General features: G+C 38.8%; 1 protein-coding gene across 21 annotated transcripts in view; it reads left to right on the forward strand.

The window, feature by feature from the left end:
- Positions 1 to 15711, forward strand: part of PTPRD (protein tyrosine phosphatase receptor type D) — a 1795899-nt gene that overhangs the window by 1762111 nt on the left and 18077 nt on the right. For all 21 annotated transcript variants that reach the window (XM_075931585.2, XM_075931586.2, XM_075931588.2 and 18 more), the window contains 4 exons: positions 10933 to 11218; positions 11699 to 11877; positions 13160 to 13286; positions 14913 to 15038. In XM_075931585.2, the coding sequence (XP_075787700.1) occupies positions 10933 to 11218; positions 11699 to 11877; positions 13160 to 13286; positions 14913 to 15038 (718 nt within the window). The remainder of the gene's footprint in view (positions 1 to 10932; positions 11219 to 11698; positions 11878 to 13159; positions 13287 to 14912; positions 15039 to 15711) is intronic.

The raw sequence follows: 15711 nt of genomic DNA on the forward strand, positions 1-15711 counted from the left end.
TCAAATTGTAACCTGAGGTGCATAGGGTGGTACTCGCTGAAAATACCAAGATCAGGGCAGGCTGCAAAATGGAGAGCAGATTCTCCCCAAAACAGGAGCTTAACACTGAAATTAGATTTTCCACCCAGTCACAAATTGTGCTCTTGATCACTGGTTAAAACTGAAAAAAATCTCAGAGCCCACTTTACCTCATTCCAGTTCTAAATCAGCACATCGCTCTGGTAAAGTGAGAAGTATTTATAACTTTTATAATTATATAAAATGTTCTTTTCAGTTCCAAAGGATCAGTCACATTACCAGATCTATACTAGTGTGAATTGTACCTGAAATACCACACTGCCAGGCAATCCTTTAGCATATAAAACTTAAAGGTTTTATTATAAAAGAAAGAGAGTTGTTAAGTGGTCCAAGCAAGCAGATGACACGTGACTTCAGAGTCTGAATAGAAGATTCTTAGCGGCATTGGTGAATTGGTTGGCTTGAAAGTCCCCTTCGAACACATCCAAACTTACATGGGTCATTCTGTGCTTTGTTGAGCACTTCAGTTTTTAAAGAAGTTATTCCAGACGTGAGAAGCAGGATTGAAGACAATATGGAGAAAATGCAGCTATCTTTTAATATCCTGGCCTTGTGGCTTCTTAATTATTTGTCTCATACACCAGTGAACGGGCATGAAAAAACTGTTGGAGTCCCCTCACAATGGACTTGTCCCTACATGTCCTTCTGACACAAAGGTGTAACTGCTGCCTTTTCTCAGTGGGCTCATTGTATAGTTGATTGTCCTTCATGGGCCATTAAGCAGCCTACACAGCGCTGATGCCCATCTGTCGAGGGTGCCACCCAGAAGCAAAGCACAAGTTTGATATACAACTATCCTACACCTATTTTACTCCTGGAGGGATTCTGCACCACAAATTCCAAAAATCTGCACAAGAAAACACCCCTCAAAGGTGCAAAATTCTAGATATTTTATTTTTTAAATTCTGCGATGTAATCATACCAGTTTCAACTGTTTTGGTTAATTTATTTAAACTACAATAAAGAAAAATGTCATACTAAGTACTCAGCATTTTGTCAACACATGAAAGTTAAGTTATGAATACTTGGTAACTAATAGCCTGTATTCCACTTATAATCCTGGATTTTCATTTAAATTACACTACAAAATACTAAACAGAAAAACAAAGGAATATGTTTAACCTTTTAAACTGCTCAGTCTTTCACAGAGGGGAGACAACAGACTTTCAGGACTTACGGAAAGTTTTACAATCTCGGAAAGGACAGGGACTTAAGAGGAAGGAGTGGGGCTGGAGCAACCAGCCCTCAATACCACCCAGAATGCACCGTGCAACCCCCTTTTCTCTGAGAGCCACCCAGAGCATGCTGTGTGGCACTCCAGTAGAAATTTAAATGGCACAGGACCTGGCTGCCACCACTCTTACAGAGTCCTGCACACTCTTTTGAATCATCCAGCCCTGGGGCAACTGGCCCCTTTCCCTCCCTCCCATCAGCAGGCCTGTTGATGGGTAAGTGAAATAAATCCTGAGCTCTAATCTAACCCCATTGTACCTCTTTGGCGAATGAAAAAAGTGAGAGAGCATATGGATCTTCCTATCTCAGGATTCCCATGCTGTCATTTATATTAAGACTCCTATACATCACTCTGGCAGTATAGTGATATAAAACATACACAGGTTTTATACTCTTTGAGGAATTGACTGAGAATGGGGACAGTTAACTAACAATAGGAACAATGTGCATATATCTTATTTGTGCCTCAGAGAATAAAACAACTAACTCAGGCATGCAGCTTCATTTGTGACTCTAACGTGCCTCCTGCATAATAATAAAAAGCCCTTCCCTTATGTACCAGGGAGCTGCAGTCTCAAGAGAAAGAAAAATTCTGTCTCTCTCTTTCTCTCTCTCTCTTTGGCACACACGTTTGCCCACCGTCAGCCCCCCAGTAGTGATACACTAAAATGTATGCCTAGTTCCTTTTCCTCAGCTCCGACACTTCTCTAAGCACGTTGGAACAGACTTACTGCCAGGGAAGAGGCGTGTATGCCCCAGCTGATTGGGTTTTTTGGGGTGGGTTTTGGGTTTTTTTTAGGGGGGGGTCCATTTTTCTGCGTGGAAGGTACCGGTGACACACAGTTCCCTCAGGGGTAATATGCCAGACTAGAGAAGTTCAACCTGTACCTTACATGCCATATCTTGCAAGCTTCGTTGCACTTGTTGATATGAATAATAATTATAAATGCTCCACACAGCGTGTCTCACACATACTTAGCTCAAAGTGCAGCATAATTTAAGGTAGGCTGAGGCCTAGTCATTCAGGGATTTGAGAAATACCAGGACTTCTGAATGGTATCCAATGGCAAACAAAGTGCTAATGTGGCATGGAGAGCCAGAGAGCAATGTATTCTCATGTGGTGTTGCTTACTGATGTACCAGGAATAAAAGGTCATCACTTTGACTGTTTTTTCAAAACATATCCCTCTTTTCACCGATGTGCTAATTTCCTAAAGACAGGAATGGGAGTGGCAATTGCCTTTCCTGCATTTGATATAGAGATGATGCAGTGCTGTGTGTGTGCATGTATCACCAAGCTCAACAAGGAAATCCAATGATGGACACAGAAGGCTGAAAAGAAGCCTGGAGACATCTTTGTAAATATTCTGCTATCTCTGAAGTGTTCAAGGAAAATAAAGTAATTTCTGAAAGGACACTGTAGCATATGTTGTACACGCTTCCCAGCCACCTCTTGTCCTAACCTTCCTTTCTTCTTATTGAGAATTTGGTCACCATATATTTCCCTAGTAACTTACCCATAGAAGGTCATCATCCAATTTTTATTACAAATTCCATGAGTAGGTTTGTATACTGTTGAAAGCAACTAATCATACTAAAGTGCATTTTCAAAATTATTTTACAGCTCAGATTCCTTTTCAAAGCTCAGTCTTTAGTGATTTTGGCTCTTTACTTCATCCTTCATTAGAATGCATAATCGCAATAATGCTTTGGGACTGTATCATACAGGCATACAATGTCAAAATATGTTCTGAAATTTACCAAACCTTATGGGGAAAATAGTAGCTTTTTAACTATAGTTCCTTTTGTTTGATAACCATATGGGCTGTGTCTACACTGGCAAGCTATTCCAGAAAATCAGCCACTTTTCCGGAAAAACTTGCCAGCTGTCTACACTGGCCGCTTGAATTTCCGGAAAAGCACCGACGATCTAATGTAAAATCATCAGTGCTTTTCCGGAAAAACTATACTGCTCCTGTTCGGGCAAAAGTCTTTTTCCGGAAAACTGTTCCGGAAAAGGGCCAGTGTAGACATCACAGTAGTGTTTTCCGCAAAAAAGCCCTGATCGTCATTTTAGCGATCAGGGCTTTTTTGCGGAAAAGCACGTCTAGATTGGCCACGGACACTTTTCCGGAAAAAGTGCTTTTCCGGAAAAACGTCCTGCCAATCTAGACGCGCTTTTCCGAAAATGTTTTTAACGGAAAACTTTTCCGTTAAAAGCATTTCCGGAAAATCATGCCAGTGTAGATGTAGCCATAGAATATAAAATGTCAGAATATATAATAGTATATTTAAACAGAGAGCAAGATGAGAGGAAAGCATTTCTGGGCCATACCAGTTTGAGGATATAAGTTCCCACATATATTCTTACTGTACAAATAAAACATAGTTTCTGCTCAGACTGCTAGAGAAACTTCACTTGTCCTAATTTCCTATCTATCTTTTTCTGAATAATTGCGGGAATCATGTAATGCTTTGATTCACTTTATAAAGTGCTTATATAAAATCTTTTTACAAAAACTGGTATTCAGTGAAAAACAAATTCAGAAATGATTTATTTAAAAGCACCAATCAACATTGTGAAGAAAAAAGAGGTAAGAGAAGCAAGAATCCTGAAACTGGAGTTGGTGGACTTTTGTTTTTTGATACACTACACTCTCTTTCACTTTCTCCCATCTTGCTTAGCACTCCCGGCAACATGTCTTTCCTCCTCCAAGGTTCATGTTTTGAGGAAGGAAGCATGAATAAGTAATCATACAATACTCATCCAAATCTGCAGTCATCCCACAAGAATAAGGAATCCTGCCAAATCTACATTCATGCATGAATAAAGAGTAGCACACTCATACAGGTTCCTTCCAAGAATCTTACTGATCCTTCTAGAACTAATTGCTATACTAAACATAACTGAAGGGAAACAGATGACACATTTTTAGAGTTTTCTCATTTAGGATAATCTGTGGCTCTGATACTTGTTTCATATGATAGTCTTCTTCAATCCATTATTTTAATGAAATGCTAGTAGTTGTTTTTGCATCCATAGTAGAATAATATTTGAACAATACATCTTCCTCCATTATTAAGTTGGTAATGATCTTTCAGCTAGGTTTTGGGGGAGTTATTTCCTTCCTTATACTATGTAGCCCTGCTATTCAAGTCCTTTATTCCTTAGGAATTTTATAGTAATGAATCAGTGGTTCTGCAGAACTTAGGAGCTCTGCTAAGTTTAAGCTAAAATTCCTACCAAGTCAAAGGATTATCTTAAGTGTGATACTTTTTATTGAAGGAACAACTAAAAGTAAAAATACATTAGAATCATATGGTAGGAAGAGACCTCAGAGGTTATCGAGTCCATACCTCTGCTAAAAGCAGGAGCAATCCCAAATAAATCGTCCCAGCCAAGGGTAAGTCAAGCCTGGACTTAAAAACCTCTAGGGATGGAGATTCTGCCACCTCCCTAGATAACCCATACCAGTGCTACAAATTTCCCCCCTCACTCCTCTCTTCTGCAGATTAAACAAACCCAAATCCCTCAACCTTTCTTCATAAGTCATGTGCTCCATACCCCTAATCATTTTTGTTGCCCTCTGTAGGACTCTCTTCAGTGTGTCCACATCCTTTCTATAACAGGGGGCTCAGAATTGGATGCAGTACTCTAGATACGACCTCACCAATGCCAAATAAAGGGGCATAATCACTTCCCTAGATCTGCTGGCCATGCACCACGATATGCCATTAGCTTTCTTGGCTACAAGGTCACACTATTGTCTCCTTCTGTTGTACTAATTATATTTTGAACCACAAGCTCTTGAATTTTGATGTTCATTTCCAAGTGCTAAAATCTCATCATTTTTAATTTAACAAATGTATATGTATACACTTATGCTCTGGACCAGGCCTCCTCAAGGAACTTCAACTTTATTAGAGAAAAAAATAAAAATATTTTTCTTTATCATTTACACTTTAAAAAAATAAAATGATAGGCAACTTCTTCTCTTAGAGATGGGCAACAAGATGAATCTCTGAGGATTACCTATTCTTTCATTCCCTATGAAGCACTGGCATTGGTCACTGTCAGAAGACATGCTACTGGGCTAAATGGACCTTTGGACTGATCCTTTATGACTGTTCTTATGTTAGATGTACAGAGCTGAAGAGGGGGGAGCTCTTGTGGAATGTTCCAAATTCCCCAGGAATACAGGTCACGTGTGTCTTGAATGTTTCTGCAAGACCTTTACCACAAGGATCTGTGCTTATATGTGGGTGTATATATGTCTAAAGAACATAATAGAATTTCAAGTACACACAGACACCTTGTAAAGACTGAAAGAAAAATCTTCATAAAGCTCACATAATGGAAGAAGGTCCAGGATTAGCTTTGGATTTATGAGTCTCCTGTACACAATTCAGATATTTGTGAAAAGTCCCTGGGATCAGTAGGCAAGGCTTTCCCTACCATATTTCAAGTACAAAAAGATGTTTGCCTGTTCTGTGCTCTCCTTTATGTGCCATTTTTTCCTATCCAGTTTAAGAAATCTCACAAGCTTCCGTTAGAACAGATCATGTTTGTTTTCAGTATAAAATAGATGTGGGGAAAAAAGGGTAGTCCAACGAACAACTAAACATAAAAATCCCATGTCACGTTCCACACACAGGAGGTTGGTACTCTGCCATAATCACAAAGAGAAAAAACAGCAGTCCGTCTTATTGCAATCAGTTTTATGTACTTTCAGTTCATAAACACTAGTCTCATTCTATCCAAAACTGTAATATTCAATCAAATTATCCCCTGATATGTCAAGAATGTCCTAAATGATTTTTATTCCATATTTTACTATCTTTGTTTCCAATTAAATGATCTGTGAAATTTAGTAATTTCATTGCATCCTTTGCCAGATCACTGAAGTATCAATAAGGGGTCAGCATTAAAACAATAACAAATTAATCATAAAAGCCAACCTGTTACAATGATTTTAGTGTGGCATAGCCCCCTTATGACTCTTCATTTTCCCTTTTTTTTTGGTTTTTTTGTGCACTGTAACTGCATCGCATCACGGGACATTAAGCACATTTCAAACTCGTGGGACTGACTCGGTCGTGTTTTTTGAAATTGAAAACAAATGTTGTAACTGAGTGAATGATAAAATTGAAGCAATAACAATTTCTGGGTAGGCATGCTTGTTTAATGGATTGCATCATTTTTCAGCATGTAAACGCTGCACTGTGGTCTAATGCTCATTATCTAAATCATGGTCTTAGTGGAAAGTAATTAGAAAAGAATTTTGCTTTGGGGGGGTGTAGGTGCAAACATAACACCCAGTCCTGTGAGGGGCTGAGTGCCTTTCCTTTGTTTGATTATGCCTCAGTGAGAGCTGAGGTTGCTTTCTACTATACAGCATTGGGTACATGATTATGTATTTGTCCTGTCTGGAAAAAATGAATCCTCTTTCCTTTCTTTCTTGCTTAGAGATTTTAAAATAGAATAAATGGATTGAATTGTGGTGGCTTCAGCCTGCAGCTGATGTTTTCATACTGTATTCTAAGATATGAGAGAATCAGCCAGAGTGCCTTGCAACCAGGACAACGAAAAGCAGATCAAATAGAGATGCTTTATCAGTTGTGCTGTTCTTATCATGTTTTTTGGTTGAAGGCTGTTGAAAGGATGAAAAACAAAAAAGCACAAATAGTGTTCTGTTATTATCACCATGATGTGAAGCTTAGTTCTTCAGCATCAAAGAAAAGTGCATTCTCTTTTAGAATTTTAATCATTCAACTTGAGTCACGCAACGCACTTTGATACTGCTGGGCAATATAAAAAGAAAACAATTAAATAAAAGAAATTAAGGTCAGTGAGAAATTTGGTGATTCAGCCAATAACATAGTTTCCACAAAACGCACGCGACACGCATGCATGCAAGGATTCCCACCATTCAATTTCTTCATGATCAAATAACAGCAATTATTGTCATTTCTGGGTAATTGTGGTAAAATTTAAATGTCAGCAGGGTGTGTCACATCTAGTTATAAAATTCCTATTTGTCTTTGAAGTCATTGACAAAATGCCATAGATGTTTTTTTCTGGGGGTTGTAACTGAAATCGAGTGGTTTTGCTTAAGCTATAGAATTAAGTGAATAGATATAAAATATACCCCTTTAAAATGATAGATTAAAATAGTAGCATTACCATAGGCTATTTCTGAAAGAAAAGGAAATTATAATTGACCCATATTCCTGTGTCCTGAGTTTCAGCCTCAAATATGGTATCAGGAAACCAACTTGCAAATATGAGTTTAAAATCCTTGGAAGAGTCACTGATTATGTTACTTTAAGCTAAAATGAATATTATCGTAAACATCAATTCTTTTTCTTATACAAAGAAGAGTACAACTTAAGTAAATATCTGTTCCCTTTAGCAACTATTCAGAGAATACATGAAAATGCGGTTGTTGTTTTTTCTTAATACTAAACATCTCTGTTTAATTTTGTGATTTCAGTTTCCTTGATTACTGTGTTTGTTTCAGCAGGTTGTAATGTAACCTGTTCCCCTTTCTAGGAAGAAATACACAGATTTGTACATAGTATTATGTAACAATCCTATTTATAGAATGCTATATTTAATTGTTTTATCCCTTTCTGTTTCCAAGGGCTCATATGCATCATCTCAACTAAAGAGTTATTCTTACTTTAAAATCAGATTCAGATTCCTGACATGTCAAAAGTCAGGCATGTTCACAGAAGAAAAGTTTAGATTTGAGCCATTATAAGTAAAAGTGGAGTATTGGTAAGATTCAGGTCAGGGCCTAAGCTCAGACTATAAACATTCCAGAAGTGAGAGATGTGTAAGATCTAGAATTTTGGCTTGGGTTCCCCTTTTAACTCATTTGATTTTCAGTGGTGACGCTTCAAGATTCTTAAATGGTCACTTACCTCAAAATGCTTTTCACACAACTTGTATTTTCTTTGGCCAACCTCTTTGAATCAGGAAGGTCTTGATATCACAACCAGAGTTTATTTTGCAAATACTGTTGAACACAGCCCTATGATTTATGAATTTCCACAAGAACTAATCAGCATCTCTTTAATATTCATTCACACAGAATGGTGTTTGTTGTAAGTGGAAGACTGACAGGACTGTGAACTTCTGCCATTGTTTAGAAAGTTGATATTCCTCTGAGTGATGTCTGAGAGTCTCAGTCTAGGGGGTGTAAAGACACATCATGTGTGAAGTATGACCAAGCACCATGAGACACTGAAACGTTAAGGTGTCTGTACTGTACCAGAAAAATGGGTGAGGAGGAGCAAAGTATCTGAGTGCTGTGCAGCACATGGTACTGCAGCAGAGTTCAGAACCTAGGCATGGGAAAGGTAGTGGACTTGGGACACTTAACTGCAGATGGAGGCATTGGCACCTTGAAGTAGATAAATGCCTCAAAGCACATGGATATATTGGCCTCATTATAGTTCAGCCCATTTGCACCTTTGAATATTTCAAACACTTGAAGGTAGATAAATGGCTGCTGGATAAACTTTGCTGAGGATGAGTATGTCAGCAACTTAAGGGCTTGTCTATACTGACAAGTTATCGCACTGAGACTTTCTCACCCAACTGTGTATAGACTGCAGGCTTCTTTTGGAAGAACTTTTTTTCAGAAGAGATCTTCCGAAAAAACTTCTTCCGAAAGAGAGCATCCACACACAAAAATGCATCAAAAGAGCGATTTGCTTTTTCGAAAGACAGCGTCCACACTAAATGGGCACTATCTTACATTTAAGCTATGATTACTATGGATGGAGTGGCCACCAGGGCACCTGTGCTTTTTCCTCCTCTTTCGAAATAACTCACTCTTCCCCATCCACAGACGCCTAATTCCGAAAGAGCCCTTTCAGAAAAAGGCATCTTCCTCATAGAAAGAGGATTACCAATGCCAGAAAAACCCCTCCATTCTTTTGATTTACTTTCAGAAGAACATGACTGTGGTGTTGACATAACAGGTTTTTCTGGAAAAACAGCTATTTTTCCAACAAAACTCTTTAGTGTAGATATACTCTCTGAGGTAAGAAAAATCACCCTCTTAAGTGCAGCAAGTTTCAGTGTAGAAACTTGCCCGTCTAGACAGGCTTCCAGCCCTGGGAGCTGTGCCCCTCATGAAGATGGTTTTCCAAAAGCACAGGGAGAGAGTTCTTGTGCTAGTGCCAGGACCACACTATCACATTAAAGTGCTGCCGCAGCAGCTTTTTTAAAGCTGCAAGTGTACATAAAGCCTTATAAGGTACAGCCAAGTACCTCAGTATGGATAGATCTGGATGTATGATGCGTCAGCATTAGCTGATCTGTCAGCTTTTGATTGGAGCATTATCTCAGTGAGGGAGCCAGACCTTGAATTGATAGTAACATCTCCACTATCAAACCATCCAAATTTTCATTAGGCCTTACTTGCTTTGCTTCTAAAATTTGACATAATTGCACGACGAGGAAGTACGCCATATGTACAATGACTGAGTAACTGTGTTACTAATTATTAGTAAAATTCATTTTACATTTATAGAAGTATGGATTGCTCTAGATATCTTATAAAATCACATACTTCACAGGGTTGTTGGTTTTTTTTGCTAGTTATATGCAAAGTCAAAATGGATCCAAAAGGCCACAATCATAGGAACTATGATGCAAGTGCTAAATGTTTTGTAATGGACAACAATGTCAGTCTCTGCTGTTGGCAACAAGCCAAGAGTGGCCCCTGAATTAGGGAATAATAGTTTAAAACTTCATGTAAACTTATGTGCCAAGCCAGTGGGTGCCATTTTCTGTGATTTTCTTGCAAGCCCACAGAAAGGAGGCTTGCCAAGATAAAAATAGCTCAGGCTTGCTGCAGCGTATAACTCTTACCAAACCAAAATGAATGTGAAGGTGCTTCCCAATTGGCATTTGAAGAAAGAGAGGTTGATGGGTTTGGTGCGTTTGCACAAGATTTCTGTTGTAGTTGTTTGAAAGGTCTGCTTTTGGAAACAGCAAACTGGTGTACAGAAATGTTTAATGATCTTTAAGACTTGTGGAATCTTACTGACAAGAATTTTCTCATGGGCCCCCTTCAATCCTGTTTTGTACACCTCTGGCCTGCTAATGATTTCCCCCGCATAATGCTACAGGACTAGCATAGCACAGTCACTCCAATCCCCCAATTCACAGCACCTGGTGCAATAGTCATGGTGGCTTTGCTGGGTGAAGAGGATTGAGGTTAGTACAACCTGCCTCAAGATCCAATCCAGGATCAGAGTCAGGAAGTGGGAGCTTATAGTTCACCTACAAGGGCAGCTTGTACAGGCCTAAGGTTTGGGAGCACTGCCTATATCATTCAGTTTCACTAACAAATTACTCTCTTCTTAATGGAATAGAGACTGCTTGAGAATAATGGACCAAGGGAGCTAAGGGAGCTAGCTCAACTCTCCCAACAGTAGTGCCCCTTTTATAGGAACTGAAGTTAATATTAGTACAAAAGTGAACAGCCCAGAGTCACTCCCATGTCTTAACCTTCAAAGTTATCGGAAGTGAATGCCATCAAAATATGCAGATTTTATTAAATGAAACATCCTTTTCCTTCACTTTTATTTGGTTCTTTTTAGTGCTGGAGTCGGCAGGACTGGCTGCTTCATTGTAATAGATGCCATGTTAGAGAGAATAAAGCATGAAAAGACTGTAGATATTTACGGCCACGTAACTCTAATGAGAGCCCAGAGGAATTACATGGTTCAGACGGAGGACCAATACATCTTTATCCATGATGCACTGCTGGAAGCAGTGACATGTGGAAATACCGAAGTGCCAGCCAGAAATCTGTATGCATATATTCAGAAGCTGACACAGATAGAAACAGGAGAGAATGTCACAGGAATGGAACTGGAATTTAAGGTACTGCATGCAACGGGAAGATAAAAATATGTTGGGGTAAATATTTGATGATGCTAAATTTTACACTAGTTGTTCACAGGAACATTGGGCTCTTTCTTAAGGCTAGAATTTCACAATTATGCTATGTGGAAAATAAGGTTGCATTTTTATGTCGAATTTTTTTAAGCCTTATAAATGTCCAGATAAAGATCTTTCGTACTTTTGTTTGTTTGTTTGTTTTATTGTTTTAAAATATTGGTCGCCTAGTTCTTGACATAGTTTAGTATTTGTATTTTTCATAAATATAATTAGAATATTAAAGTTGTAACATAGTGTTAAAAAGCAGATTATATGTATCTAGTTAGTATGGTTAGAATATAAGAAAATGATCATTTAAAATTAATGGGATTTGTAATCAGCCAAAACAGAGATGATATCGGCCTATGAAATTGTTGGGTGTTGTCATACTTTTCCCTCAATTTATGTTTCTCTGTTCAACAGCGTCTAGCTAGCTCTAAAGCTCATACTTCAAGATTCATCAGTGCCAATCTTCCATGTAATAAATTCAAAAATCGCCTTGTTAATATTATGCCATATGAATCAACGAGGGTATGTTTGCAGCCAATCCGAGGAGTAGAAGGCTCTGATTATATCAATGCCAGTTTTATTGATGGATACAGGTACTAAATGTTGGTGTGTTGACATGTGAACTGTATATGTTTATAGTAAATTGCAATTAAATTAAGGGTCACGCTGTATGTGTACATACCATTCCATGTTGGTTTTCATTTTCAATTAATGAAAAATAAACTCTGAACTGTGTTCTCACCTACACTGTGCAGGAAAACTGGTTTGGGGTAAAGAACTCTGATTTAATAATCATGCCTAAATTTCAGCACAGGAATACTACTAGTGTAAAGGATTGTTTATGTGCATCAGGTTAGTCTTATACTTTCACGCATAGCCAAGCTGGGATCTCAGTTTCGTATTGTTCCATTAAGAGAGGCAGGGAAAGAAAAGTCAGGGAATTTATCTCTCAAAAGCAGCAGATATCCATCTGTGTGGATCCTACTGAACTCTCTGAGGCCAGCGCTATGCACCTCGGCAGCCATTACCCATACATCACTCCAATCCCTACCATCCTTACAACATATTTCTTCAGGAGCCAGATGACATTGCTTGACTAATCCAGTGGCTTCATTACACAAGCCATGAAGGGGACACAGTAAATAATAATGCTGCTTGGGGTAGTAGTAACTTCCACTCATCTATATTTGATTGTGCACTGAGACAGCATACTACAGAGAGTAGCTTCTTTTTGTCTCCATCCTTAAATCTTCATGGAGCCAGAGATCAGGGGGCAAAGGAAGCATGTGTCATTGTTTCTCCTTCTGTGCACTACGCCCCCACTGAAGATTCTCCCAGTTTGGTGCCCACCTATAAAGGACAAGTGTAGCCTCTTGTTAGGGCAGTATTAAGACCACATGTGGCAGGCCACATGACTCTGAGGGGTTTTTTGAGGCTCTGTCTCCTGCCTACTTTTACTGGAGTCATTACACTATTGAATGAGTTAATAAAGAAGCTGCTTGGTGCTATAATTCATAAACCTAATAGATTGTACGACAGTCATTTCTACAAAATGAAGCAGCACAACTAAGTGTTCCTTAAGTGCTTTTTATGACACACGAAATTGAGCTATTAGAGTTGCATTAAAATTTAAATAATAATGATAAAGACATACATCATAATATTAACAGAGCAATTTCCTTTGCAAAGTTCTAAAAATAAAAAATGCCATTGTTTCATTAAACAATCTTAATAGGTTTCTAACGTGCTTACCACTAATAATATATATATATTTTCCTTACTTTTCCTATAATTGTGTCTCAATATAATGTTTACATATAAATAGAGAGCGTTTGTGTGTCATCACTTTGGGGATTTTCCTTGTTTTTGATGTAGGCAACAAAAAGCCTACATAGCTACACAGGGACCTTTGGCAGAGACAACTGAAGATTTCTGGAGGATGCTCTGGGAGCATAACTCCACAATCGTAGTCATGCTTACTAAACTGCGAGAAATGGGCAGAGTGAGTATTTCTTTAGTATGCTTTCAACTTTGTTTCTTTAGGAAAATTCATGCCTTATTTTAAAATCTCCAAAAAAGTAAAGATCAGTGGTAGTGTTTAACAATAAAAATAAAATCGTCATAGAAAATGCTATAAGTCTTCACTGTTCCATTTGTGAATTTCCTTATGTTCCAACATTTCCTATGAACTTTTTATAGTGACCTTTGCAATTCAACAGCTTGTTTACAGTGCTAAACCTCATTAAGGGCACTTTTACACAGCAGGGCTATAGCCGAAATAAGCCACGCAACTTGAGCTACGTCAATTGAGTAGATTAAGCCAAATAGCTTATTTCAGCTTTTAGCGCTGTCTACAGAGCAGGAGTCCAAGTTAAAGCACTCTTCCATCGACTTTCCTTACTCCTCGTAAAATGAGGGTTACAGGAGTCAGAGTAAGAAGTTCTGTAGCTCAACATTATTTCAACATCATGTCTAAATATCTGCTTGCAGTATAGACGTAGACTATGTTATTTCGGAATAATGTCAGTTATTCCAAAGTAATGCTGGTTCATAGACATAGCCTAAGTTCCCGCCTGGTGTAGTAGAAGGATTGGAGTAGTTTACAGAAATAGTAGAATTGCACCAGTATAAACTTTTGTATGGAAGTTGATATTAAACTCGGGCTCTGCTTTTGGAAGACTTAGATGGTTTAGAGAATTCATAGTTGATATAAAAGGCTAGATCTTCAGATGAGGCCAGTGTCTTGATGGAAATTAAGGAAAGGAGAGAGAGTTTTAATATTTGGATACCTTTGTGAACTGAAATCACCAAGGTTTGCAGAGTTCCAGGCTAGAGATGTTAAATATAGGTTAATTGAATAGTCAAATAACCTCATGAATTTCATTGGTTACTCGACTATTCTATAGTCCCCAGGGGCAGGGCTGGCAGCCAGTGCAATCTGGCCCCACTCCCGAGGAGCCCTCTGCCACTCCGCGCTGCTGCCTCTGATACAGGGTGCCAGTCGGAAATTGGTCCGCGAGGTGTGCCAGTTTAAAAACCAGCTCCCCTCATGGACTGGCTGCCTGTCTCCCCATGCTGCTGCCTCTGATCCAGGGGTGATAGCAGCCCCAGTCCAGAGGTGGGGGGAGGTCCTGAGCTCCTGGACCCAGCATGAGCCGAACTGCCTGCCCACCTACCTCCTAATATATTTTAAATGCAGAGCCACAGTGGGGGATAGATCCCAGACCCGTTACAAGCCAGGACTGAGACAGGCTGCTGGCCATCCTGCAAAAAATGTAGTAGGCGAGGGGGTGTGTGTGTGAAATACATATTGTCTATACCATTAACCTATAAGCTTTTGTTTATCGGTTAATTGGCTGCACCATTACATCTCTATTGTAGGCACTATGATCATTTTTGTTAAATAACAATTTAACTGGGGTGCAGGGAATAATTCAGAAGCTCTATGTCATGTGACAGAAATAGTGATATGCCACGGCCCACTGGCAAGGAAGTTTGGAGGGTTGGCAATGTGATATACTAGGGTTGTACCTCCTATTTTATGGATAAATAGAAGACTTTGGGCTTTATTTCTTTCAGTAATGGTGCTTTTCATGAGCATAATGTATCAATTTGCTTTTTTTAATAGGAAAAATGCCACCAGTATTGGCCAGCAGAGCGTTCAGCCAGATATCAGTATTTTGTGGTAGACCCCATGGCAGAGTACAACATGCCACAGTATATCCTAAGGGAATTCAAGGTCACGGATGCCAGGGTAAGTTAACACAACATAATTCTACTTTCTATATCTTTAAAAGGAATCCAGTACCTTCCCTTTTCTTTTTATTAGCAATGCCTTAGGGGTATGCTTGATTCCCAGTCCTAAGCAATTGCCAAAGAGAAGGGAAAGATAATAACAACTTTGTAAGAGAACAACTGGCTGTAATTCAAGCATAACATCTGGGCAGCACAACTTTTTGCAAGTTCAGTATATGTGTTTGTGCTGAAAAGCGTTAGCTGATCAGAAAGCTATGTTCCCATTCATTTCCTCCACCACCGCCTGCTAAAGCTGCATTTTGGAACTTGCATCACTTAAGGCTGTAAATATGTTATTGTTCTGTCCAGCCCTTTAGGTCATGCACACTTGAAGGTTAATATGGTGTGATTTGAAAACTGCCGCACAAATAGCTTTCTTAAAAAAAGCTTGACAAGCTTTGCACATTAGACTTCAATTTTTGGCATGGCTTACTCCTTAGTGTTCTAATATGTCTGCAGAGAAAAGCTATACAGCCATGACCCTGGTTAGCTAATTTCCATTCTGCACTTCTACAGACTGCGGAGTCCAATGTTCAGCACTGATGTAAGATTAATTAATATCAACTTATTTTTATAGGAATCACTTTGACAATTCTCATACTGTAATTTCTAATTTCTCATACTGTAACTTC

Source organism: Pelodiscus sinensis, chromosome 6 (genome assembly GCF_052426305.1).
Source record: "Pelodiscus sinensis isolate ZL-2025 chromosome 6, ASM5242630v1, whole genome shotgun sequence".
Taxonomy (NCBI): Eukaryota; Metazoa; Chordata; order Testudines; family Trionychidae; genus Pelodiscus; species Pelodiscus sinensis.